The sequence below is a fragment of the Simochromis diagramma genome, unplaced genomic scaffold (assembly GCF_900408965.1).
Source record: "Simochromis diagramma unplaced genomic scaffold, fSimDia1.1 OVJJ01000603.1, whole genome shotgun sequence".
In the NCBI taxonomy this organism is placed as follows: domain Eukaryota; kingdom Metazoa; phylum Chordata; class Actinopteri; order Cichliformes; family Cichlidae; genus Simochromis; species Simochromis diagramma.
Window position 1 is genome coordinate 5,437,732 of NW_024387414.1, and position 26,220 is coordinate 5,463,951.

The 26,220-nt window shown below is 38.8% G+C and overlaps 1 protein-coding gene across 1 annotated transcript in view; it reads left to right on the plus strand.

Moving 5' to 3' along the window:
* Positions 1–26,220, plus strand: part of itfg1 (integrin alpha FG-GAP repeat containing 1) — a 148,242-nt gene that overhangs the window by 94,597 nt on the left and 27,425 nt on the right. Inside the window, exons 13-14 of the mRNA XM_040011120.1 lie at positions 14,037–14,080; positions 16,972–17,050. Of these exons, the coding sequence (XP_039867054.1) occupies positions 14,037–14,080; positions 16,972–17,050 (123 nt within the window). The remainder of the gene's footprint in view (positions 1–14,036; positions 14,081–16,971; positions 17,051–26,220) is intronic.

Genomic DNA, 26,220 nt, shown 5'->3' on the forward strand with positions numbered 1-26,220 from the left:
AAAAAAGTGAAAGAGAGTCATTTGTTTTTAGTTTTCTAACAGCTTTTGTGTGTATGCTTGTACGTGTGTGACCTTGACGCGTCCCCTTTCCTCGTGCCGTAACAGGAATTCCTTTCGTGCCGCCTCTTTAAACTCTGCCGTCCTTATCGTTATCCATGTCTTGTCTCACTGCAGCACTTCAAACAACACACAAAAAGATACACCCACGCCAAAATTCATGTTTTTTTTTCCTCCCCACTGTCAGCTTTCCCGTGTCTCCTCTTCATTCAGCTTCACTTATTACATTTCTGGTTGTAAATATTTCATACATGTTCACTGTGTTGCATTTTCACTCCATCTAGCAGAGTACAGATGAGAGAGCAACAAGCAACCAAAATAAAAATGTATCTGTCAAGTGTTAACACCTTGTCAACATTTCATTCCTCTCCCTTGTGAGTGTGAGCTCAAATTCAGCTTAATAGCCTTGCACCTCCTGTGAATCCCCATGAGGATAGAACTGTTTATTTACCATTCTATTCAGGCATCTCTGATAGCACAGCTAATAGTATTACACTGTAGTAAGTGAGGCCTAAAGCGTGCACTTCATATTCAGCCTTGACACTTTGTCAGTTAGTTGTGTGTCTTTGTAGACAGCCTGATACAGTCCTCTGTTCTGTAAGATGAAATCCCATTTTCTCAAGATGACATCCCTCAACCCTCCCATGCGCATTATTGAACAACACCCACTGTAGGATTTACTTTGTGTCCAGCCTGGTATACACTTGCATGTGTGCGCAGTTTCTGAGTGAAAGCTCAGATACCATGAAGTACTTTGACTTTCCAGGCTAAATCCATCACAATTTCCATCACACACACCTTAGACAGCAACCTTGCCTTTCTGCCTGCCAGAATCCTGGACTCTTGCAGGCATGTTCACACTGAGATGACCTGAACCTGTACTGGTTTGACATCTTATGCTTCCAAGCTCCTGACATAGAATAGTCCCCTCAGTAGTGCTTTCCATCAAGACCTGTACCTCTGTTGCTATAGAACCATTTATTATTTACAAGCATGCTATAACTTTGTGAGTAGAGCCACAGAGCAGTGAAAAAGTTAGCAGTAAGGACGCCATTCTGTAATAAATAAAATAAAATTGAAAGCAGAGGGTAAAAATCATATCGGTTCTATATGTCTTGTTGTTTTGACAGTATTTCAAGGAAGGTTTCTTTTGTATAGTCAGTTGAATTTGGTATACTCTAAAGTTTCTTTTCAGATTTAGACCCTGAGTATTTTAGTTAATATGAAGGTGAATTGTTGGTAATAGCTTTTATTTAACCCAGCCATATGGAGTGCCTAATGCTGGAGTGCCAGAAATTGTTAAACACACAGCACATACAGTGTTAGTTTGCAAAAACCAAGCTAAAGTACAATACAAAAAAATTTAAAAAAAATATATATTATATAAGGATATTACATACATATATATATATATTATTAATAAATAAATTCAAATATAAGATGGTAATGAGACCTAATATGGCTTGAAGATGACAACACTAACAAAAAGACAGGGTCTGAGTTGGAGGTGACAGTTTCTAGATGTGAAGATTTTCAATGGAAGTCACCAGGATGGCCAAGAATAGAAATGAATGTTAATTTTTGAATGTGGCTACACTGCAAAAATGACATTTTTGGCTGACAGATTGTTGTATGTTGAGACTGTAGTTACCAAGAGTCAAGAACTATTTGTATTTTTTATTCAGAAAGAATATAAATGAATATGAATGAGAATATAAATTGTAAAGTGATTAATCATTTTCTAGATAAATAATTTTTTTTACCTAACTGCAGTACGCACTAAATCATTCACAGGTCTGCTGTCTTGATTAGATACCAACAGGCAGGATATTCAAAATTATATTTAAAGTGCATGATAGTCTTGTTTAAAGTATATCATCTTTAATTCTCTAATGCATACTTCATGCATGCACACTTCCACCGGAGAGAAATCTCCAGTGATCCCCTCTCTCTCCAGAAATGATTATATCAGAGGGACATTTCAGGTTGAGCTGCTTGGAGACAAAGTTGGTGTTTTAATTTCAGTAAAAACAGGTTAGCACATGCAAGATGAAATTAAAGGTTTTCAGTATAACACAAAGATGATGGTTAGTTCTGATGTTTGAGTTTTGTGCTTTAGAGAGAAATATAATAATATAGACATAATAACCACCTGAAGATCCACATTTGGCAAGCAGTGAATAGAAAAATTACTATATGACACCTGTCTCACAATCTCTGCTACAATTATATGTGTAGTTATGCATCTCAAGGTTGTGTCGGTACTTTTGTGAGCCAGGTGGATCCTGGAAGGTGCTTTATTTGCTGTGATCAGGCATTGCATTATTACCTTTAGTGGTAGAATGCATGTTTTCAAGTTAAAATGAAGTTTGTTAATTGAGAATTACAGAGGAAAAACAGAAATGTTGCAACTCTTATTCAACTGCTCTGTAACTGATATTTTCCTCCAGGTCTTTCTGGAGATTTTATTGAGGGTGAAAGCAAACAAGAATGGATCTGACATTGATTATATTTGCAGTCACAGCATGGTACAGATTTCTCAGACACCAACAATGAAGCCAACCACAGAATGTGTAGCAGCAGTTTCGATTCAATTTCAGCCAGTTTGTTATAATCGAACCCATTCATTAGCTTCAGCAGTCTGTGGTTAAAAGTATTGTGCCACCTACACATTACACCTACAGGAGCTGCTTGGACCATGGAAACCAATGGCATGAAGCTCCCAGCACACAGTGTTTGTGATGACATTAATACCAAAGGAGGTTTGGAATGCAGTTTGCAGTTAATGATTCAATGGAGCGTTGGCAACTTTTACCTACTATGTACCCCAGCACTTCCCACATCCCTAACTTTATTTGGTCTGCCACTTCATGGCTGAGTTGCTGTGGTTCCTAAACACTCACACTTGCAATATTGCCACTTACAGCTGAATATCTGGGAATATTTAGGAGGGAACATGCTGCGAAGATGGCATCCTATTAGAATACGACACTCTTCAGTGAGCTCTTTAGAATGACCAATTCTTTCACAGAGGCTTGTTAAGGCAGACTGCGTAGCTGGAGGCTTGATTTTATAGACCTGTAACAACATGACTGAAAATACCTGTGCATGTGTTCAGATTTAATAATTTAGGAGAAATTTTAGCATTTTTACCCCCAACAGTGTAAAAGGATTTTTTTTAAAATTTGCACTTATTACAAAACATAGTAAGGACGTGCATGACTGTTAAATCGTATGCAGAGCAAAGTGGATCCACATTAAGCTGTGAAAAAACTGTGTATGCAAAGTGGTTGCTTGGTGGACAGATGGATGGATGATTACTGCTGAGGAGGGAGGAAATGGGAGAAATCATAAACTCCAAAATTAGAAAGAAGGATAAAATCGTGGGTGATGGGAAGGAGGCGGGTATCTCAACATGAGCATCTCAAAGTGTGTGTTCATGTCAGTGTGTGTCTATGTGTATGGAAAAGACATGAAGAGAGAGACTGACAGGCAGAACTGTATGAGTTGATTAGTTTCCTGCTCACTTATTAGGATGCAGATTAGCTGCATTGAGAAACATCTGGGAGCTTTTCTCAGGCTAACATGTTCCTCATTCTCTCCTCACTCTTCACATCCTCTTTCATCATTTCTGTGTGAAATTCAGACCTCTTTTCTCCACTTTCCATATTTTCTCCTTTCTCTTTTTTTCTGTTTATCCACCCATTTTTTCCCATTCATTTCCTCCTTCTAACCCCTCTCCAGCCTCTGTTTTCATAGTCTCACCTTCTGCCCTCACTCTGTCAGCACTCTTGTTTCTCTTCTGCAAATGTCTCTTTTATGGTCCTCCAGTTTCCTCTCCACTCTTCTCACCCTGTCAGTCAGAACTGTCTTTTATTCCTTCTTTTCATTCCATTTAAATGGCAATGAGGAGATTTACATGAAGTCTTTAAATGTAACTGTGTCATCCAGAGTAGTATTTGACTGGAGGCAGTATTTCCAGAGTGGTGTGACTACTTTTTCTCTCTCCCTGTCGCCACACAGAGAGTGTGGAAGTCCTGGTCCAATTTTTCTTTAAATCACCCCCTACCAGCTCAGTTGAAGTCTCAGTGACATAAATTAAGCTTTTAAGCAAGTGAAACAATACTGCATATTAAAGTTAATTTATTTATATTTATCAGCTGTCTACAATGTTTAATAGAAGCTATTGTAGAACAAATGAAATGACATAAAACACCCAGTGGGTGTTGTATTTTGGTGTAACGGTGTGCCAATAATTTTAGCTGTCTTTGTTCATTTCAAAAAGAATAACATTGGACCTCTACAACCAAATGACCAGCAGCAGTGGGGAAATCAGCTTCAGAAAAAGGAGCATAAATCAATTTCATGTGAACAATGTCTGTTGAGAATGAAGGTAGATGAAAGACAGACCAATTATCACATTATGGGAAGTGGTTTAGATAATGGAAAAAATAATAATAACAAGCAGTACCTCATTTTAAATTGGACTTGGGGCATGTTTGATTCATGAAGTCATGAAGACTAATCCAGTTCCCTGAAAATTCATTTTTCTCAGTGGCTGTTGACAGTCTTGGGTTGTGCATTGTCTTTATAAGGTTTATAATTGTCTGTATGAACAAAGAACCTGTCAGTCAGCTTTAAAGACATTTAAAAATTGTTAGTTATCACACTAAGGGTATATGTGCCGTTTTTATCTAGATGTTGGAGGTGGGGTTTTTTATGTCACATCTTTTGCTCTGTTTATTTTATATATTTAGCATACGATAAATATGTAACAGAGAACAGTTCGCAGGTCCCTTGGTTTTATCATTTTACTGACGCTAAAATAGCTGCCACGACCAATTTTTGCTGTAAAATTACTGTAATTTGTTTGGATAAGGAGAACATGATTTCTTTAGATGTTTAGCCTTTGTGACCACGTTTGACTTTATTTTAATTGATAGGGAATATTAACATTGTGGTCACGTAATTTTTATCGGAACCTGAAACAAACTACAGGCCACTACCAGCTGTTCAGCGACAGTGAGCATACATACTTATAATGATGTTGCCCAAAGTGGAGACTGAATAACGAAGCCTCCCCGTGAGATTTGAATCCTCACGGCTGTGCTGTGCCTAGTCTTACTTACAGTAGGACCAGGCGAGACAATAACCTTTAAAGTGTCTGATGGGAGCACTGGCTAGGACAAGTGTATTACAGTGGGCATAAACAGTACACAAAGTCAGTGAATGTTCTGTAACAATATGTATGTCATCCCTGTAACGTGGATCACAAAGCCATGAGCAGGAGGTCATTTCACTGCCAGTCACAATGTGTGTTCCTTGTTGTCTGGGCATGTGTTGTGTCCACGCGTATCTGTAAGCAGCCCCTTGCAGTCAGCAAAATCAGCCTGAGGACAATGGGAAGTGATGTGCGTCTCAGAGCAAATGCAGCTCAGCTGTCTGTTTGCTGTGTTTGTGTGTCAGTGTGTTTGCGTACAGTGTGTGTGTGTCTGCATGGGTCTCGTTGACTCACACTGGTAGCTGCTAGCGCTGATGTGGCATGTTTCCTTATCAAAGTCTGCTCATCACATTTTACTCTTTATGTGTGTCGCTGCGTGCATTTCACTTTCATACATGACTTCAGCTAAGAACACTGTTGTGAAGTTTGCATGTGGTTACCATGACTCCAAGACTGCCAGCAAGGATGCAGTTAAAGGTGAGAGTCTTGCTTGAGGAGGCATGCTCTCTGCCACACACCAGACATTTCTCAAATTGTTCAGCCATTTGTGTTAGAGCTTAGCCAAAGATAATTCATCTCCCTTTCCAGCTCGTAGGTGGCTACTACAATAGAGTGAGACATGCATGAACATATCATAGCAATATCGTGTTGAAAATCTAATTTCAGCTTTATAAGACTTGCGTGCCGAATTGTGTGTTTGTAAGTGTAGTTACAGAAATTCATTTCCCATGAAATTACCCCTCTGCACTGTGAAGCCTGTATTACTGTGATTTTTCTGGTGTGAAAAATACACTCGGAGAGCTTTTTCTCTTGCAAACTATAATGTCACAACACGTCTCAGTGCAGTGTTTGTAACAAACATAAAAAGGGCTTCAAATAGTGATTAGTTTTCTTGTGTATCAGCATATGAAATGTTTTCTGCCACATATTTGGGAATCAAAGCTGAGCACAAACATTGATTTTCTACCTTTTTGTTACATTTAAAATTTAGTATTATATCATTTTTGTATTTTCTATGTAACCAGTGATTTTTTTTGTCACCTTTTTAAGTAGTGAGTTTAGTTTGTTTTTACAACCCAGATATCAAAAGAAGAAACTTAATTCAGGTTAAAGTTTCCCAAACATTATGTGGAAAGCCAGATGAAATTGTTGGTCAAACAGGTGTTACAGGTATTAATTTATTAATATTAAATGTCAACACCTCATATATGAATAAATGTTTCAAAACTAGGCTAAGGTTTAATAAGCGGGTGTTTTTGTACATAGTCTATGAAATAGCTTGTCTGATTTTATGAATCTAATAAAGGATCATCTGTGATAGATTATATATAAGAAATACACTTGGTTTACACTTAGTGGTGAGAAACGAACTGTCTTCTCATATCACAGAACAAAGACTGGCAGTATGGGTTAAAACACAGTGCCCCTTACATACCTTCAATAATATCAGGCTAGGATTTATTAGAACGGTGTACTTTTGTCCAAATCAGTCAGTGCACCTCATCGGTTAAATCTGAATAATGGCTAACTGGCAGCTCTTGGCAAGCTGTCACTGAAACTGGACATAACATATTGATGAGTATAGCAAATCCAAGCATGGCACCCGTCTTTTACTTATCATTAGTTTAGCCATAAGCCTACACAGTGAGCTGTGCTTCCACATATATTAGAATTCTTCTTCACTGGTTTCTGGGCAGAAACATTCACCGTGTTATTAAAAGACAGAGCACCCACCACACTAAATATAATTACCTCACAACAAGATGCTCAAACATCTTGGTCATTAGTTTGTTTTTGTTTTTTGGGGGAAACCAAGTGTTCTGCCCAGCAATTTGTGACTGGCCAGGGCATAATTTTTAACATTTTGCTAGATTAGAAAAAATAAATTTCTCAGCAAGAGGTCTTAGCATTTGGCAGTGTTTGAAAACCTGCTCACAAGTGACTAATGTGAACTGGGAAAATTGGGACAGAGCCCATGGGAATCTACTTGCATAGTATAAAATATACATTGTGTATTAATTTTAATCTCTACATTAATTCAAAACCCCAATCTTTACTGCAGGTGATAGGTTTTCTGATTAATCTGAAGGGTGGGAAAAGTGCCTTTGCTTTTCTGTTTCTTCTGATTGTGTGTACACATAGACATAAACAAGCAAATCCTTATTTGATTTTACTCTTTTTGACAGTTAGACAAATGGACTATTTTGGTTGCAGAGCCTTTTCAACAGTGTACATGAAACTATACTGTACAAAGAAACGCACACACAAGCCCTATTCATAAAACGGTGCTTACCGTCTCTGCTTAGCTCACTATCACTATGATGAAAACACGCACAATGACCAACACAGAGTACAGAGGCCAGTTCATCCTCCACTTGATTAAGTTAGCCCTGCAGAGGAGATGCCATCAGTCTTAATGTTACACGAGAAAATAGGCAAGCTCAGTCTGAGCTGGATAGGCTGTACTGCGTGAGAGAGGGTGAGACACTGAGACTATATTGGCAGCATAGGATGCTTGAGAATTATTCTTAGGATCTTGTTTTGTCTATTGTGAAGCTGCTATGTAGTTGTTTCATATTAACTAAGGATTGAAGTATGTGGAACAAAAGAAGCCTCACAGGACACACACACACACACACACAAACACCAACTCATTTTATCTCCTGAAGCAATGGCGTGCCCACTGAGTTGTGAAGGACTTCTGCATTGATGCTGTTTGTCTATCTTTTTCTCTTTATACATGAGTGACTTTGTGCCACAAAATTTGTAATGTAGCAAATTTTTGCCCCGTTTCACTGATTGAAGTTTCTACTTTTTCTGTTGTCGAACATATTGTATTCGTCAAGAGCCCTCAGTGTATTTAAAAAGACCTATGAACAAAACTGCCTTGTTATTAGTAGAGATGGAATGATACCACGTTTTTATGTCCGATACCGATATCATAAATTTGGATATCTGCCGATACCGATATGAATCCGATAGTGTTTTTTAATCAATAAAAATGTTTTTTTAATATCTTGCTGCTTTTTGTATAAGTTCATACTCAAGTTACAAAAAAACAAACACTAAAGCTATTCTGTTATACTTGTGTGCAAAAAATATACTGCACCCAAAATATTTCATAGTTCAGCAATACTGATCAATCTAATAAACTTAAACCTACTCCATCCTCCCTGTTCTGGTATTTTAAACAGTAAGCAACCTAACTAATAGGGTTCTAAAACTCCCAGCAAAAACAAAACAAAAAAAACAATAGGGAACCACCCACCCTCCACCTCATGATGCTTAATCGATGTAATCAACTTTAATTTGATGCAGTGTGGGGAAAAAATGCACAGAAGTCAATTATTTTTCAAGAATAATTAAATAGATTCAGCATCTTTCTTCAACAGAATTGCAGACTGCACAGATGGAAAAAGTACTATAGCTTACCTAGGGTATATTAGACTTAATAGTTACTATATACAGTAATGGACTTCTATACATTTTTCATCAGATTAAAACTTTGGGTGTAAGATTCGGATAATTATTTATTAAAAGCTACACATTTTAAATGAGAATAAGAAAGAAAAGTATGTCTTTGTGCCCCCTTTTCCCTGTTAATGCCCTATCGGCCCCCCTGGCTAAACTTTGCTAGACCCGCCCCTGCAGTTACCAGCCGTCAGCTACGTAGAAAAAGATCCTGGTGTAAAAAGTAATATTAAATAAATTCTAACAACAGCTTATCAAGCTTAAACGTGCTGCTGTTGTTCAGCCGCTGGTTTCCTCTTTCTGGCGCGAAGTGGGCGATAAACAAACAAGAGAGACGGACTCGCGACAGAAAAGCCGATCAGCTGATCATTGATCAGTTTCATGATTGAAGTAGCAGCAGGAGAGGGAGGAAGAGGCAGTCGCTCCATATATCGGTTGTTAAGCTTAACGCGGGAATGCTTTACAAACATTCAGAGATGGACTTACACACTTGCTTTACTTCTCTCGGGGATAACTTTGTCGGAGATGAAATGCCGGTTTGGTAGCGAAGCTCCAAAGGCTCAACCAGACCACTGACAGGTCTCGCATGCCACAGCCGCTCTATCACGTGATGCATACTGCTCCGACGTGCTAAGGTTATGAGGCGAGTTACAGCGTGTCCCAAATTTTGTGAGGTGCTTTTTTGATATTTAACGGATCGGATTACATTTTTTATTTCTCTCCAATATCCGATCCAGTAATTTAGGTCAGTATCAGACCGATACGGATACGTAATATCGGATCGGTCTAGTTATTAGTTTTTTATTTTACTTTTTTTGGCTTTAAATTTAACAGGAAAGAAAAGGGAAAGTAAAGCTTCACACAGACAAGGTCACTCTGACAGTTATTTCAGAGAGGTGCCAATTTTCACTGAGTTTTATCTACACATGAAATGAACACATCAAATCGTTTTCTCTTATATGACAAAAAACAGAAATTGCCATGTATGTTAGTTTTACTTCAGTATGCAGCTTACTCTAAAAATGGAAAACGGATGCAAGAATCTACTAAAATGAGCAAATATGCATAGAAACAGATACAGCATGTAAGAAAAAAAAAAAAAGAGTTTGTACAATTTGAACGAGTTTGAAAGTCAATATTTGGTATGATGACATTGATTTTTCAACACAGCCAAAATTCTTTTAGGCAAGCTTTCCTGTAATTTCTTAAAGTTGTCTTCAGGAATAGTTCTCCAGGCTTCTTGAAAGACATTTAAAGCTCTTCTTCGGATGTTGGCCTTTTGTTCTGTTCTCTGTCAAGATCATCCCACACTAACAACGCTGTGGTCCAGACCCTGGGGAGGCCACTCTGTCACTAATAGTGTTCCATTGTTTGTTTGTTATTTTGGCAAGAGCTCCAGTACAACTGGGTCAAATGCAGCTCCAAAACATGACAGAGCCTCCACCGTGTTTTACAAATGGCTGTAGACACTCACTGTGCCTCTCTCAGTGTCGGGGTCTGTACAAATTGATCATTTGCATCAAAAATTAGCATTTTGTGCGTGTGTCATTCATTCTCGTTCTTCTGTAATTCGGAATATCTCAGCATTTACTCCTTGTTTCCATTTCTTAACACCCATCCATTAGCACCATTCCTGATGAGCTTTTGGTAAACAGTAGATGGATGAACTAAAGGGTTAGATAAATCTCTCAGGTCCTATGTTAGATCTTTTCAGGGGTTTTCCTATTGCTTAAGTACATGGCTTTTATATAATGTTTATTTTCTGTAGGCCCACATCCTTTTCTTTTGCCCTTCACTTCTCCAGTTTCCTCAGATACGTCAAAGGACACACTGCACAACATGCAAAGATATGCCCGGGTGCTCTGGTGAGTCCCAAATAGCTGATAGCTTTCTCACCCCATTGTTGCAACAATACAATTTTATGCTCATCAAACTGATTCAACTAAAGAAATGAGACCAAGTTATGTGTTTTTGTGACAAGCTGCTAGTAACAAAGTACCAAAGAGATACAGTTAAAAATGTTTTGGTTCTTTACTAAGTTGTCTGCTATGTGTAGACACAACACTAGCTCATGCTTTGAGTTAATAGCCTTTCTTGTGCTTAAATGATTCATAGGTCAGTGTTAAGTGGCTTAACAAACAAAGAAAAAATTCCTGGGAACATTGTCAGGTACAAGGACTAGACTGAAAATGAGTGAAAAAGCAACCAAAGACCAAATAAACACTTGAAAATACCTTCAGAAAGCCTGGAGAAATATTGCTCAAGGACATCTTAGAAGCAAATATTAACGAATCAGGAGTGAACCAAGACTTTTGCTCAGTACCTTTATTTTTGCTGTAAGCATTCAATTTCAGACATGCAACAGATGCTATTTGTATTCCAGCTGCATTGTGTTGTTTACACCTGTCGACCCTTTAATGCACTGACATCTGTCTGTTTTGCTCTGCTGTTTTGATCATTCAGGATACATTTCACATATAGTGTTACTCGGGATGCATTTTAAAGGTTACTGCTAGATTGACACTAAAAAATGAAACAAGTTCACAGTTTGTGCTGCAGCCCACAGAGATGCACAGACTCCACTGGAAATGGTGTTCTTACACTTCGGGTTTCCTAATCGACCTGTTAACCACACAGACATGCTGCTGGAGTTAAAATGGGTTTTCTCTAATAATGTGTTAAAGCGTTTTCAGTGGTGCAAAATGGATCTCAGAAAAAATTCCATATACTGTATGTAGCAGAGGGGATCACGGAGTGTGTGCATTGTAGCTTTCAGTCTCTCTACACTGTTTCTGTTAAGTCCTATGTCCCTTTTCTTGATAATCCCAAGTGGAACTTAGTTCAAACAAGTGGCAATCTGAGCCCTCGGTGTTGTATCTTTACAGGGTCAGTGACAATGACAGAAGTACTCTGACTCAAAAGAGCCTGAATTTCAAACACACCATAAATAATCGGATCCCTTGGATCTATTGATCATTTGTGTCCTTCATAGATGACTTTGGTGAGAAGCCTGTAAAGTGTTGTTGTGGCGTTCACTCAGAGTTGATGCTGCAGTATAATTATACGCTGCACTGTTTTTGACCATGTTGCTGCATTAGGCCAGATTTCCACTTGTACTCCCAGAAACTTTGATCTTTTTAGAGCCAAATGACCTCGTGTTTTCTAGTGTCATTCAGCTTTATCTAACTTTATTCGACATTCTAGGGCCTTAGAAAAAGTAAGAAACAGCCTTGGGAATTGGAAAAAACAAACTACAACCCTTGTCAGATTTCCTTCTCCCATTGAGTGATGAATGGCCTGTGATCACTGCTGGCCAGATTTCATACCCCAACATGAAAACATTTGTAGTTCATTTTTGGCAAACAAATATTGACAGTATCATAGAAACTGTACCTATGTGATTACTAAATGTGCTTTGAAAGGCATGTTTAATGAGAACAAAGCAAGGGTCCCAGTGAGCAATGAAAGCATTTTTCCTGATAAAATTCAATTTCTCAGTCAGACCTGTGTACCAAAGATGTTAAGTAGAAGCTGATATGCAGTGTGGTCAGTTAAGGTCAAGGAACACATGCTTTTCTTTGATGGGAGCTCCATCTGAATTCTGCCGCAGGCATATACTTAATAGGCTTGTGAACTTCAAAGCACCAAATTTGCCTTTGCCCCGTGTACGCCATTTGTTTTTAAATCAAAGTTTTAAAAGGAAAAAAATCCTTGTTTATTCACATAGTGGTGTCAGACAGGTTACCACATAGAGCGACCAACGTATAAGAAAATGGTGCAATGCAGTCCTCAACCCTTCATCTCTGGTGCATTTGCATATGACATAGGCATAATTGGTCACACTTTGTTTGGTTAGCGTATCAACGAGTCATAACAAAATGACATCATTGCTCCACGTAAAAAGGGTGGTGTTGTAAATATTCACTCTGGAATTGGATTGGTTGAAAAAATTGGCTTAAAACGGATTACTATTACTATTTGTCACATACTAGATAAGTAGTAGTCATGTAAAAATTTTAAGAAGATGGATAGATGGCAATTTACTACATGTGAAGTATATATATATATATAATGTGCGATTGGTGTTCTATGTCATAGTAGAAGATGTAAATGCAGAACTATATCTTTTATGGTTGTAGATATCCTAACACAGAGACTGATGAAGAACATCTTTGTCCATATGGACTGCCCTTAATACCTACTGATTTTACCTACCACTTGCTAATGCTTAGTTCTATAAATATTCTAAACATGTCAGAGAATGAATAGAAGAGGCACGCTGATAAGTGAATGTTTAATTGAGGGAGGAGAGAAAAAAAGAGTCCACGAATGGATGAATGGAGATCATGTAATGTGGAGTGGTCCAAAATTCACCGATCACCTGCTGTTTCTACATTAGAGTACAGCTCCCTGGTTTCAAGGGCTTTTACATAGATATATAGATATATAGCTAAGATATATAGCTAAGAAACGTCACAAAATAATTGCAGCACTGATTTTTGTTCAGATGTTATCGAGGCTATGCATACACTAAAACTGTTTGTAGTTATTTATGAACATTTGAAATTTAAGGCTTTATCCATCCACTGACTACATGATTTTACCAAGGGCACTGGGATATTCCCTTTGAGTTTGGCTTTTGTTTAGTACATTGCTGGGTGTTGACCTTATTAACACAAAATCGGGCTTCAGCGTGACTTCATCAGGCAAATCAAGACAACCTACACCCAGGACCCTATTAGTATGCTAATAAAGTCACTTCTCTAATGACTGCTTAGCAATTCAGTGGATTTTGTCTTTGCTCTGCTAGTACACACAAATGAGGGAAATATTTTCTTAGCATGCACGTCCACAAACGCATGCAGTGCTAATAGTTTGCACATTTATTTTTCATGTTTTTCAATGCTAGCAATTATTTTATAACCTCCCCTCTCTCCCTGTATTGTCCAGGTCCACCTAGTGCAAAGAACTGATTAATAAGTTGTTAAAATGCAATGTAAATATGAGGAATGCTTAAGCATGGTTAATAGTGTATTATTTGGATTTCACTTTCAGCGTCTGATTCATTTTGAACAAATTCTTTTATCTGCCTGATTGGTGTTTGATATATATATATATATATATAGATATATAGATATATAGATAGATAGATAGATATATATAGTGACTGTTGGCGAACTGATACAGCAGCACTTCAGGTACTTGTTTTACAGTGCTGTATTATTGTGCTGCACCTGTAACACGTGCTGAGTATCATGTTTAACTCTTGCCATCTCTTCTTCTACAGTACTCAGTGGCCTCTGCTCCAATGACTGCCCTGAAGGTGTTAAGGTAAGATATTGTGCTTTGTTTTTTCACTTTTCTAATGATGACATAGAAAAGGTGTTATGTTCTTATATCTCTGACCACAGATATATCTGTCTATCCATTGCACTTATCTGTGTACATCATCATCATCCTCCAGAGGTTGCAGTCTTCCAGTATTCTATAGCAGGAAGAGAGATGGTACAGCTGCTGGCCAAACTTTACATCAGTGCAGAGCATCAACTTTATATTTAGGAAATTAGGAAGGAGGATTTGAATGGGTGATGTGCGTTTAAGCTTTAGAGCAGCATGAGCTCTTCTTTATAAGTAAAGTACCTATCATTTAATGCAGCTTGAGAATGTGGAAAAAAATGAAATGATACGTTTTGGTTTCATTCAGTAGCAGTACCAGAAATGTGCTGTTTATATTTGCTTTTTCATAATGGAGAGAAGTTACAGACCTTCATAATAAATTTATAACAGATATCAATACTTGGTTAACTCCCTGACGACATTATGTAACTTTCTGACGTATCCAAGGCTTCATGTTTGCATCGATGTGATGAGACCAGGTACTTCTTATCAGTTTGATACATACTGGCTTCCACAAAGTTAAATTCAGTATTTCACAACTTTTACAGTATTTCTTAAGCTACATTTGTAGCTCTTTTATTAGAAAGTAAAATGTACAGATGGTCATTGTACAACCTATGTAAAAAAAAAAAAGAAAAAGGTAACAATAAGGGATTTGTGTTTCTCATTTGTTGGACATTGTGTAATAGCAAATAAAGGCTTTTGAAATCCTGATGTGATAAAGCAGTTACAGAACCTTACCAGCTGCTCAGACTGATAAGAGCTTTGCATAAAACTGTTGATGGGCTTCTTGCTTTAGATACTGACGAGAAGATGTAGTGCAGTCCTAGAAAGTCTGTTTGGTATTCCCATTACAAGGTATTCTACTAAGTGCTGATAATGTCCCCTGTACCCATCACTGGACTACACTGCACATTACCAGATGAGGTTGCATTGAGGCAAGTCGAGATGGGTTGAACTTTTTGTGTAGGTCCTTTTGGGAAAGCTCTGCATTATCTGATGGCTGCTAATATGAATTGCATTGCAGAATGATAGCTCTTGTAGCTTCCGTTACCGCTTCTGTTACTATAACAGAGACTCCATTCTCCATTATAGCTTGTACCTTTCATTAATTATCACAAGAATTGCGCTGGCTTGCATCAAAATAGGTGGAAGTTCAGTTTCATGTTCACTTCTCCCTGTTTCTCCTTTTGTCCCTCTCCTGCTTTGTCTGTTTTCTTTGTGTGTGTGTGTGTGTGTGTGGTGGTGGTTGTGGTGTGGTGGTGGTGTTGGTGGTGGGGTGAGGGTTGCAGTGCAGGACCAAATACCTCTTTAGGATTACTTTGGTCACTAGCAGATTGGAAAACACTGGCTTGTCTGCAAACACTAACCATGTATTGGGCGAGTTGCAGTGAAATTTCAAAATGTGAAAAATGTGCGACACAAACCGGAAACAGAACACACTCTGTCAAAGTAAAAGTTTTGCCTTACTACTGCAACAGTCACATTTGAGTTTAAAGTTCCCATTTGGAATTGTGAAACACTTCTCACAGTTATTTAGTGAGTAGTTGGCATTTTCCATATTAACTAGTTGTATCGCTAATATTATATACTAGCAACCAAAGCAATCAGAAGGAGTTTTTTTTTTTTTTTAGTGCAGCGCAATATACCACTTTGCAACCAATTTTACACTAGTGACAGCCCGCAACCACTCACTGACCAGTCGCAGAAAACACACTTTTCCCTAGGGATGGGTACCAGGGGTGACCGTTAGCAGTCAGTGCACAGTGACTACCAGTAACCATTCACAACTGACTGAGAAATAAACATTTTTTCCTCGTGCGTGGCGGTTGCCAGCCGTCCTCTAGGGCTGTGTGAGTGGGACCTAACCGTGGTTGTGTCAAGGGCTCTTCAGTGGTGTCTGGTGTCTTGCGTAGATTGCTTTAAATGCCCTTTAAGCACATATGGCTACTCATCGCATGTAGGTGGACAAAGAAATAAACAGAAAAAAGACTGAAACAAAGCAGCCAGTAACATCCACTACTTGTATTGTCTCTTACCAGTGGAAAGCCCTTTGCAAAACACGTTAACTTTGGCATCAGCACAGGCTGCTGGTGTTAGTTGTTTTTGTTTTCTGTCTGTCTACTCTCCCGCCCGTTTGTTGTCTAACTGAAAGGTATGATGAATGCTGTAGACGAGTGGAGCTCGTGGCTGTTTCTACTCCTCTCGTCTCCCATCCATCAAACCCCCTCTATCTTTCATTTCACTCTCCCACTCCTCTTCTTCTTAGTCACACCTCTCTTCTGCTGTCTTTCTTTCTTTCAGCCCACTAGTCTGCTCCTCATTGCACTCTTTCCTTTTTTTTTTCTTCTTTTTTTTTTTACCTCATTTCTATTCCTCTCTCACCCAACTGCTGAGTGTCACAGCATAAAGGCCCAAGTCTCCCTTGCAGCGTGTATGTGTGTATAACAGGCTCATGATTAGTTGATGTAAAGCGAAGGATGGCGCGACAGATCTCTTCATTAGTTGTCATCCCTTCATAATGAAGAGATAATATGAGAGATGAGTATCCACCCACACAGGCACGTAAACATGCAACCGTCACACTCATTTATGCTCAGTCAAATCAGCGCGGTCCGACTTTTGCGTGTTACCTACTAGTGGAAATAAAACTGAAGAATGACTCAAGGTCACTTGTGCCTGTATCACTTCCACCGCACCCTGATTGTTTCTCTCTGTCCTCTTTTTCACCTTCACTGACAGATAACTGAAGTGAAAAGAGATTGCAAAATATTAGCTGTTGTTCGATGTCTTATTTATGTGTCTACATGTGTTTTTTTTGTCAGCCTTTTGGTGTGAACCAGCCAGGCCCCTATGTCAAGTACACCACAGTGGATTCTAATGGTTACCTGAAAAATGCATCAGGTAAGACCTTTTTTATTTTTTGGGTGGGGTGGACTGATCTTTTCCTGATAATTGTAAATAACTCTGTAATGATGTAGAATAGCCAAAATAAGCGTTCATTTCTTTGATATGTTACCACCTCAGCTTTAGCACACCAGCAACAATTATACCTAATACCTATTAATAACTCAACCTTCTGACAGTGACGGCTGTCCTTTGTCTGGCTGAACTCCACAGGTGTGTTTTGGAGGATATTGGAGAAAGTAGAGACTTTGAAGAAGAGGGGCATATTGATTTTTATTTTCTTGCTTTCTCCTTTTATAAGTGAAAATAGCCTTTAAGCTTTTTAGTCTCAAAGACTAAAAAGGCTGAAATAGAAAGGGCAGCTGAAATAATGGAAAATATAGTGCTTCACAAAAGGTGCTATAAAGGAAAAGAAAACAAATGAGTTTGATGTGTCAGATCTGTCTCATCTGACCTGTCGTAATGCAGTTTTAAAGTGTTAGTCCATGTTTACCAGTATTATGACTTAAATATGAAACCTGGAGTTACTGCATTGGGTCTGTCTGTGGGATACAGATTTCTTATATTTTGTGGAAGACTATCGTAGAAAAATACTGTGAAAGCTTGCAAAACACTCGGGGCCCTGTTTCTCCTCTGAAGTGCTTTCCTTGCTGAAGCAACACTCAGAAAGCTGTAGCTTCCTCTGTTTTTTTTTTCCTTTTTTGATTCTTTTTTTCCTTTGGATTTAAGTCCAAGTTACTTGTCTTTCTAGAAAGTGCCAGCATCACACGACAGCTGTTTTCTTGTTGCTGTTTATTTTGTCATGCTGCATCACCTGCCACCCTCCTTATAATTCGTGAAGAATACGTTCGTGATCGTATGAGGCCATAGTGACTGTTTGTTATGGATGGAACTGGTTAGGAGAACTGAACTGAAAATATGTCGCCTACTGACAAACAGCTCCACTTCATGTAAGCTCGAAGGACTGTTCCTTGCACATTTCACTCTATTATATAAATTCCTCTTGAAAGTCATGTCCATAATTACTTGGACAGTGACACAGTTTTTGTAATTTTGCCTCTGGCCACCACCCCGTGGATTATAATTCAAGGGGTTTTACAAAATATTCTGCTAACTGTAGTTTGAGCTGTTAATGCTTAACAGCAATTGAACAAATTAAGAAAAATGTAAATATTGGGATGACGTTTACTTGGAAGAAAATCATTTGTAGTCAGTGACTGCCAAATGCTGTTTCAGTAGCTGCTTAAGGTTCTGCTTGTTCGTGGGTCTCTCTCCATTCAGTTTTGTATTTATTAACTGAAAAGCTGCTCTACTGGTTTGAGATCAGGTGACTGGCTTTGTCTTTGAAAAATATCCATTATTTTGGCTTTGTTAGGAGAGCTGAATTAAATTTCTGTTTCCTGTTGAAAAACAGCTCTTCTTGTATGGTCAAAGGACTATTCTTTCCATAGTACAGCTACAGATGCTTTTGCACTATGCTTTGTTTTTGTCAACTGCTGTCCAATGAGTTTTGAACCCGTTCTCACTCCTGAGGCGTAATATACCAACGATTTGTCACGTCCTGTGGCAGGAGGAACGCGAAAGATGACCTTTTGCATTCTTATGCTACACGCCAGGTTTTGGATTAAATCCAGTAGAATGACGCTCCAGTGGTAATACACGTTCCAGCCCCAACCATAACCTTATCCCTAACCTTAACCACGACTTTAATGACGTTAGATAGTGTTTTCCAAAGCGATTTAAGTAAAATTAACGATTCCTAACGGTTCTCATGTTTCTCAATATAGGGACGTGGTGGGTGCCCGGCACCGCAATATACCAACGATTTGTCACCTAGCGTAAAATGTTACTCTTTGAGAGTGAGAACGTGTTGCAGTTTTGCAGCAGTTGGTTTAATCAAAGCAGATAGTTTACACTTAAAAACTTGTACTTCTACCAGCACTTACATTATCAATAAACACTAGTGACCCAGTCCACCTGGCAGCCATACAAACCCATGGCATAACACTGCCTTCACCATGTTTGACAAGTGATACAGTATGCTTCAATCACGAGCTGTTTCTCTGCTTCTTCATGCTTTTCTCTTCGCATCATTCTTGAACACATTGGTTTGTTCTTCCCACAGTGTTTTCAGTACTGTGCCAGATCTTTCAGATGTTTTCTAGCAAAGTGTAGTCTAGCTTTCTTGTTCTTGAGTGTAAATAGTAGTTTAAAACTTGTTGCTATGCCTGTATTTCCATTAATGAAGGAGTCTCTCGATTATAGACTTTGACATTGAGTGTCTTGACATTCAAGACCACATCAGACAGTCTTCAGTCATTCACGTTTTACTGTTTCTCTTACAGGTTTATTTTGTTTTTTTCAGCCTAATGTTGGCCTCCGTTATGCAAACATATTACTCTTTAAACAGTTAATGCAATTCTTTTGAATTAAAGCTGAATGTCTGCACTTCAATCATATCTTGATTGTTTGATGTAAAATCCATTGTGGTGTTGCAAAGAGGAAAAAAAATTACAAAAATTCTGTCCTTATCCAAATCTTACATACCTTAGGGTGGGTGGTATTTTATTAATGTCAGTTGAAAACTTTTGACTCCAGCCGTTTTGATTATATTGCTAAAGCTAGTAGGATCACTGGGTCATGTTATATTTAGCAGCCCATGAGGTAACGAACTCTACGCTACCCTACTGCTCAAGACTAATAAGGGTAGAAGTGAGGAAAAAGAGAGTGATGCATAGAAAGATAAGGGGAGACACTGAGGACAGCAATGCTGTGCTGTATTAGCTACAGTTAACATAGTTGATGTTACATTGTGGGAAGGACAGAGAAGTGGAAGAGGACACGACGCACTGACAGCCTGGGGTCAGGGATATATATAGTCTGTGTGGATTCCTCTGTGCAACATAATTCAATTTTGTCAGGTTTCATTGTTTCATTTGTCTGTTGGCACAGTTGGAGAATATACATATTTAAAGAAAGAGCGGTCATTTCACAGTCTCACATCATCATTATTTCACCATTATTAGACAGCTATAAGCTCCTGTCTATGAAACTGTGCTCAAACAAATCTTCTAATAGCTGCAGAGTTTTTAGTTTGGTGCTCTCTGTCCCAGCCCCAAAACACAGAGTGGACAAAAAAATCACATGAACTCTGCTGTATTTGGCTGTTTCGTTCCCTCTCCACACATCCCACTGCTTTAAAATATGCAGTTAAATGGGCGTAGAGAGCAACAGTGAAGAGGGAGCAGTGTGGGGGAGAGAGGAGCACCACCTGCTCTCATACCCACTGCAGAGAAGATACAGAGAAGAGCGTGATACAGACTCCCACTAAGCTTAGATTGTGCAAAGGTTTTAGAAATGTATATGTGGTTACGTTTTTATATTATGTTTAGCAAACAGCATTAAAACACACTGTGCAACTGCTTAACATGAATATGACCAAGAATACAGACAGCAGGAAAATGGTGAAACTGATGTCATAAAGCAATGTGGCTTTTACTTACTGCTTCTGATTCTTTAAAGGCCTTTCTCAGCTGTGAAGTGTGGTGACTCCTAAACATTACGTTTATCTCTGCTCCAATTGAAAATCTTTGAGTATTAATATAAAGCCCCAAGGTTTTGATCCCTAAGGTTTTAAATGTGGTCCGGGTCAAGGCTCTATGTTCTTCCCACCAAACCTAGAAATCCAGCATGCCTTTTTTCTTTTTCTTCATAAACCTTAGCTTGCATTTAGGTACTTTGTCGTGTTCCACGTAATGTGAAAACCGTGTTGTGAAGTGACTAGTTGTAGTAATGAACCAAAGGGAGAATTATCAAAGAGCTTCATAGCCTAAGCTCACTGCAACAACTGTCCTGTTTTGATTTCTTCACACCACTTTCAGTAAGTCATTTTCAGCTGCAGCAGGCAGCTGAGGCAAACCCACTTGAGTTCTTTTCAACATAAATCACTAGACACAAACAGTTAGAGACTAGATGGACATAGTGCAACATTTAGCAATCAAAGAGCCAGATATCTTCCTCAGGAATTGTTTGTGACAAAAACAAATGTTTTGTAACTCCTAGAGGTCTGAAGAAGACTATCAAGTGTTTACCGCTTCGAATTTAAGATTAAGCTATTTTTAAATACTGTTGAGTTTTTATAGATTCTTATTCTAGTGCAAGGGATGATGCATACAGTAAGTGTACCATAGTTGATCATAATTCATGCTACAGATATGGTAATAAACCCAAACTCTTTCATGGCTGATGTGGAACTAGGGAAGGAAATCAAAGCAATTTTCGTCAGATAAATGTGAAAATGCTTCTCAGGACTTATACAAAGAGAAATGCAGCAGTGAGTGCTAATACCATGTAACTGTGAATCTCCTGTGACCCCCACCCCACCCCTCAGGGAGTTTTGCTGCAAGTCATCTGTATTTCTTGTTTTTTAAAGCCAAAAATTCTTAATAAGACACATACAGAACAGAATAAAATAATCATAATGAATAGCTCCTTGCTTTCATGTTGGTCCATGTGGTCCTTCTAGTTCATAAGAACATGGTGACATTTTGTTCACTCAGCCAGTACATCTTTGTCAGTAAGAAGTCTCTGGATCCCCAGACAGTGCTCCTGGTTTGGGATGTTCATAAAACAGACTCCCATGTATTTAGAATATCCTGGCAGTATTATAGCCTGTCCATCATAACTCCAGCTTATTCTTTCAGTGTGTGTTAGCTTGGAGTGTACAGAGAGAGAGGAGGAGGAGAGCACAAGTAGCCAAAGGCTTTGCCGGCACAACTCCCCAGACCCCTCATTTAACAGCAGCAAAGTGCTGCCAGGGAGCAGGCGTGTGTGCGTGTGTGAGTGAGTGTGTGTGTGTGTGTGTGGTGATTTAAAGTGTATTTATTCTGTAGCTTGTAGCTCGGGGAACAGCCAGCGAGGCTGCCAGAGATGAGCAATGATGGGGTGCACACAAACACACACGCATACACACACCCACGATGTCTGGGGCTCTCCACCGGGGCCCAACGATCTTCACTTACCCTTCACCCTCCTGAAAGGGAAAGAGCAGAGAGGAAAGGAGAGATTATAAAATGCTAAGAGATGGAGAGAGGACTGAGGAGGCTCAATAGAGGATTGAAATTCCAGTAGAAAATAGGAAAAAGGAATAAAAGGACAGAAAGAGGGGAAGCAGTTACTTATAAGAAAGAAATACTAAGCTCTAATCAGAAAAGGAGGCCGTTTGGATGAAGATGGGAGAGGAATAAAAGCAGAGATGGTAGATGTATATGGCAAGTTCAATCAAGCACATGGGACTGCTTTGTGTGATATGAAAATGGCACAGAAGGAAATAATTATTTTTGGACTTTCCATAGTATTTTGCATCACAGAGCATTGTTTTGCAAGTAGCTTTGAATGGACCACATCAGTAGATGTGATTTTCAAACTGTTAATTTCTTCCACGACAGAGGTCTAAATCATCAGTTTTAACACAATGAAGAAAGATGTCATGTGGATTTGTTCTTGTAAGTTACAGAAATAGTTCCTCTTTCCAATAACAATAAACTGACTGAATCTGGAAAAGCAGTTTTTAAGTGCAGTTGTTGAAATTGCACTTATTTTTCCAAAGATATTTCAGGGTGTCAGGTTGATTCATTTAATGTGAACATTTTCAAAAATGTAATCATACAGTTTTTTTTTCTTTATCGATTATTTAATGGTTTCACTGGATTAATTGGTCCAGCCCACTTGAAATCAAACTGGGCTATACTGTATGTGAACGGTGACTTAAAATGAGTTTAACTTCCCTGTACCACAGCTGAGGGGAACATCGTATATACTCAAAAACGATATAATGATCATATCACCCTCTAATCTGATTAGATTGCACTGCAGTATAATAAGTATGTGTTCATGTATTTATCTTTTATACATTCTGCAGTGTGTGCATACTGTATTTCTATATGTGTTCTGTCTGGGTAGCAGCATATGCATGCGTGCATACCCTAACATCTGTCTCATTGTGACCTTGTATGTATATCGTACCAGACAGTGGTGCGCCATGCCCCTTACTAAGCAGGTTGGATAGATGAGCATGGGCTGTGATTCTGACAACACCACACCTCATTATCAACTAACTCCTGCTGAGACACAGAGGGAGTGAGGGGGTGGAGATGAATAGTTGAAGTTATTCATTAACAACCTTTTTAATCCTTTTTCTCCTCCACTCTGGACACTGCATTGTGTTCCTCTCAGGGTCCCAACTTTAGACAATCAGGGGACAGAGTTTGAATATAATGTGCCTCTATTAGCATGATCAAAACTGCAGTGTCAGGAAAAACATGTTTAGAACACATGTAAACATTTTTATTGTGAGCTCCAGTAGATTTGTTGTCTTTACATGCAAGCTGGGGTCAGTTCACCTGCTCCTGGTGCTGCTGCTCTGAGTTTTACTGCTTTTTTTTGTGGATTTCATTGACTGCAACAACAGAATCAGACGGATCAGTTTAAATTTATGTCTGGAACTCTTGATGTGACCTAACAGTGAGCATGAACACCACAGCCTGCTCTGCACCAGTGCAGCATAGTGCACCATTGTCAACTTCTGTCAACAGTACAGTAGACTAACCAATTTAGTCTTCAATGAACTATACTAAACTGTGTAGTATTTTCATACAATCTTAAACAATTTCAAATCACTATGCTTGAATTGTTTTATGAAAAATCTTCGGCACAACACCATGTATAGATCCTATAAATGATTAAAAAATCTAGCATACTTTTGAACCATACCCAAGCTTTAAATTGATAGTTGACTGAATTTCATTGAGCAGTCCTTACCTTTACTTCGGCATCTCTTATGAATCTATCGAAAATGAACATTTTTTTTCTCCCTAAGAAAGTACAGCCCATCTACCATTATCTCACAGATGTAGGGTGGCTGTGGCTTAGGTGGTAGAGCAGATCAGCTACTGATCGGAAGGTTGGTGGTTGGATCTTAGGCTTCCCCAGTCTGCATGTCAAGTGTCCTTGGGCAAGGTACTAACCCCAAATTGCCCTCCGATGCGTTCATCGGAGTGTGACTGTGTGTGAATGTAGATTAGTTTGCACTTGTGAATGAGGCATGTTGCATACGACGCTTTGAGTTTACTGAGTACTCCGGGAGAGTAGAAAAGCGCTATATAAGAATCAGTCCATTTACCATTTACCATCCATGTACTGTGATCCAAACTGCAAAGTTTGTGTCTGGTGATTTGTTAAGCTGTTTAAAACATTTTAAGTTACCTGCCAATTCTAAAAATCACTTTGCTCGACTTCTGTAGCACTAGCCAGAGCCCTCAGCTAGATGCTGAGGTTCCACAACAACAACGTTATTGACAACTTCAGCATGAATGCATCCCAACAATGAGAAGAGGGAAAAAATCTGTGGGTGCGGGTGTAAACGGGCCTTGGGATAACATCATTTACTTAATACTGATCTCCACGCCATTAGCTGCAAGCAATTCCAGGCTGCAGCACACAAAACAAACTATTCTTTTTTTTGTGTTTGTTTTTGGTTTATTTTGCCACTCTTATACTTCAAAATTGAATTTGGTATGTACTGTGTGTTTTCGGTAAACGGGCGCATCAGCTGCTTCGATGGTAGTTAACCACTCTGCAAGTATAATTTCTTTTGTGTCTTCTGTGGTCAAGCAAATTTATTAGTTTATAATTTAAATTAAGGGTTTAATGGCCTTAGTATCACAACAGCAATCAGGAGTCCGCACTTTCTCTGGGACGTGGTGGAGGACGGTTATTTTTTTAAACGGCTTGTCAATGTCTTGAAAGCCACCTGTGAATTTCTCAGCTGATTACAGTGAGATAAAACAGTGCTTATACTCTAATCCAAATTATCTTGGGAGCTTGAAAGATTTTTCTTATTTTGGGAAATAAACTAAGAAAATACCATCACTCTCATAAATAAATCTGATGGAAAACTAGCTATTGTCCATGCCCATAACTCTTCTTTACATTAGGTTGTTTCTGCCAGACATATTTTGGCCTTTAGTCTCACCAAGCTGGAAATTGAAGTAGAAAGAATAATGTTATTATGCTAACAGGGAATAAGGAAAGCTCAAGAGTTCTTCACATTGTCCAGACAGTGCAGTTGTGTCTATAGTGTCAAAGACTATTTCCTTTATGTTCACCACGGACAAAGAAAGAAAGGGACATTTGAGAGCAAAGTAACAGGAAAGGCAAAGAAAGTGTAAGGAAGGAGTGCTCATAGGGAGAAGAATCGTAGCACGCCCGCATCAATGTGGAGCTCTCGATAGACTGTCCAATTAGGTTAATGAGTCCACGGGATTAGCAATTACACACACACACACACACTTTCATACTTAACCTTTAAAAACACATGTTCACCTGCAGCAACTCATCCAAAAACATATTGATCTTAACCTTTTAAATGTTTGTTTAAAAAAAAAAAAAATCCAAAGAAATTAAGAAGAGACCTCAGAGAGAAAATTATGTGAGTGCTGACCTGTCCACTTGGAACCACTTATGTTGCTTTTTGCTGCATCACTCTGATTCCCCAAGCAGAATCCTAAAAGCCAGCCCATTTCACTTGACGTCATACTGATCTATGGGCAGGTGTACCCCTGTTCTCAGAGACCTCGTCAGGTCAATAGTGAGCACAACCCTTTTCTCCGAAAATTTATTGCATGGTATATTGAGGATAGTCTTTAAACACACAGTGAGAATTCATAATACTGGGAGAAAGATAGGAGAGTAGGTGGATGGGAGAAATGAAAAGGGTTAAAAAGGGAGAAAATGAGAGGGTGCAGAGGACAGAGCCGCAGAGAGAAAAGGATAGGAGTGAAAATGAGGGTGGAACAAAAGACAAAGATAAGAGATGCAAGTGGCGAGAGATCAGAACCGAAGATGAGAGAGGGAGAGAGGAGAAGGAAATATTGGTGTGAAAAGAAGAGAGGTAGCCCAACACCGAGATATGGTGAATTACTATTGATCAGGCTTAGCATGTTTTTTCTCGTCTATGTTTTTCACGCCTTCACCTATCTCCCTTTGCCTCTTTCCTCTTCTCACCCATTAATCTCTCTTTTCTGCAGCTAGTTTATTGGTACCATATATTGTCAAGACTGTTTAACTTATAATATGCTTCTATTGCCTACCTGTCTGTTGTCCTGTGT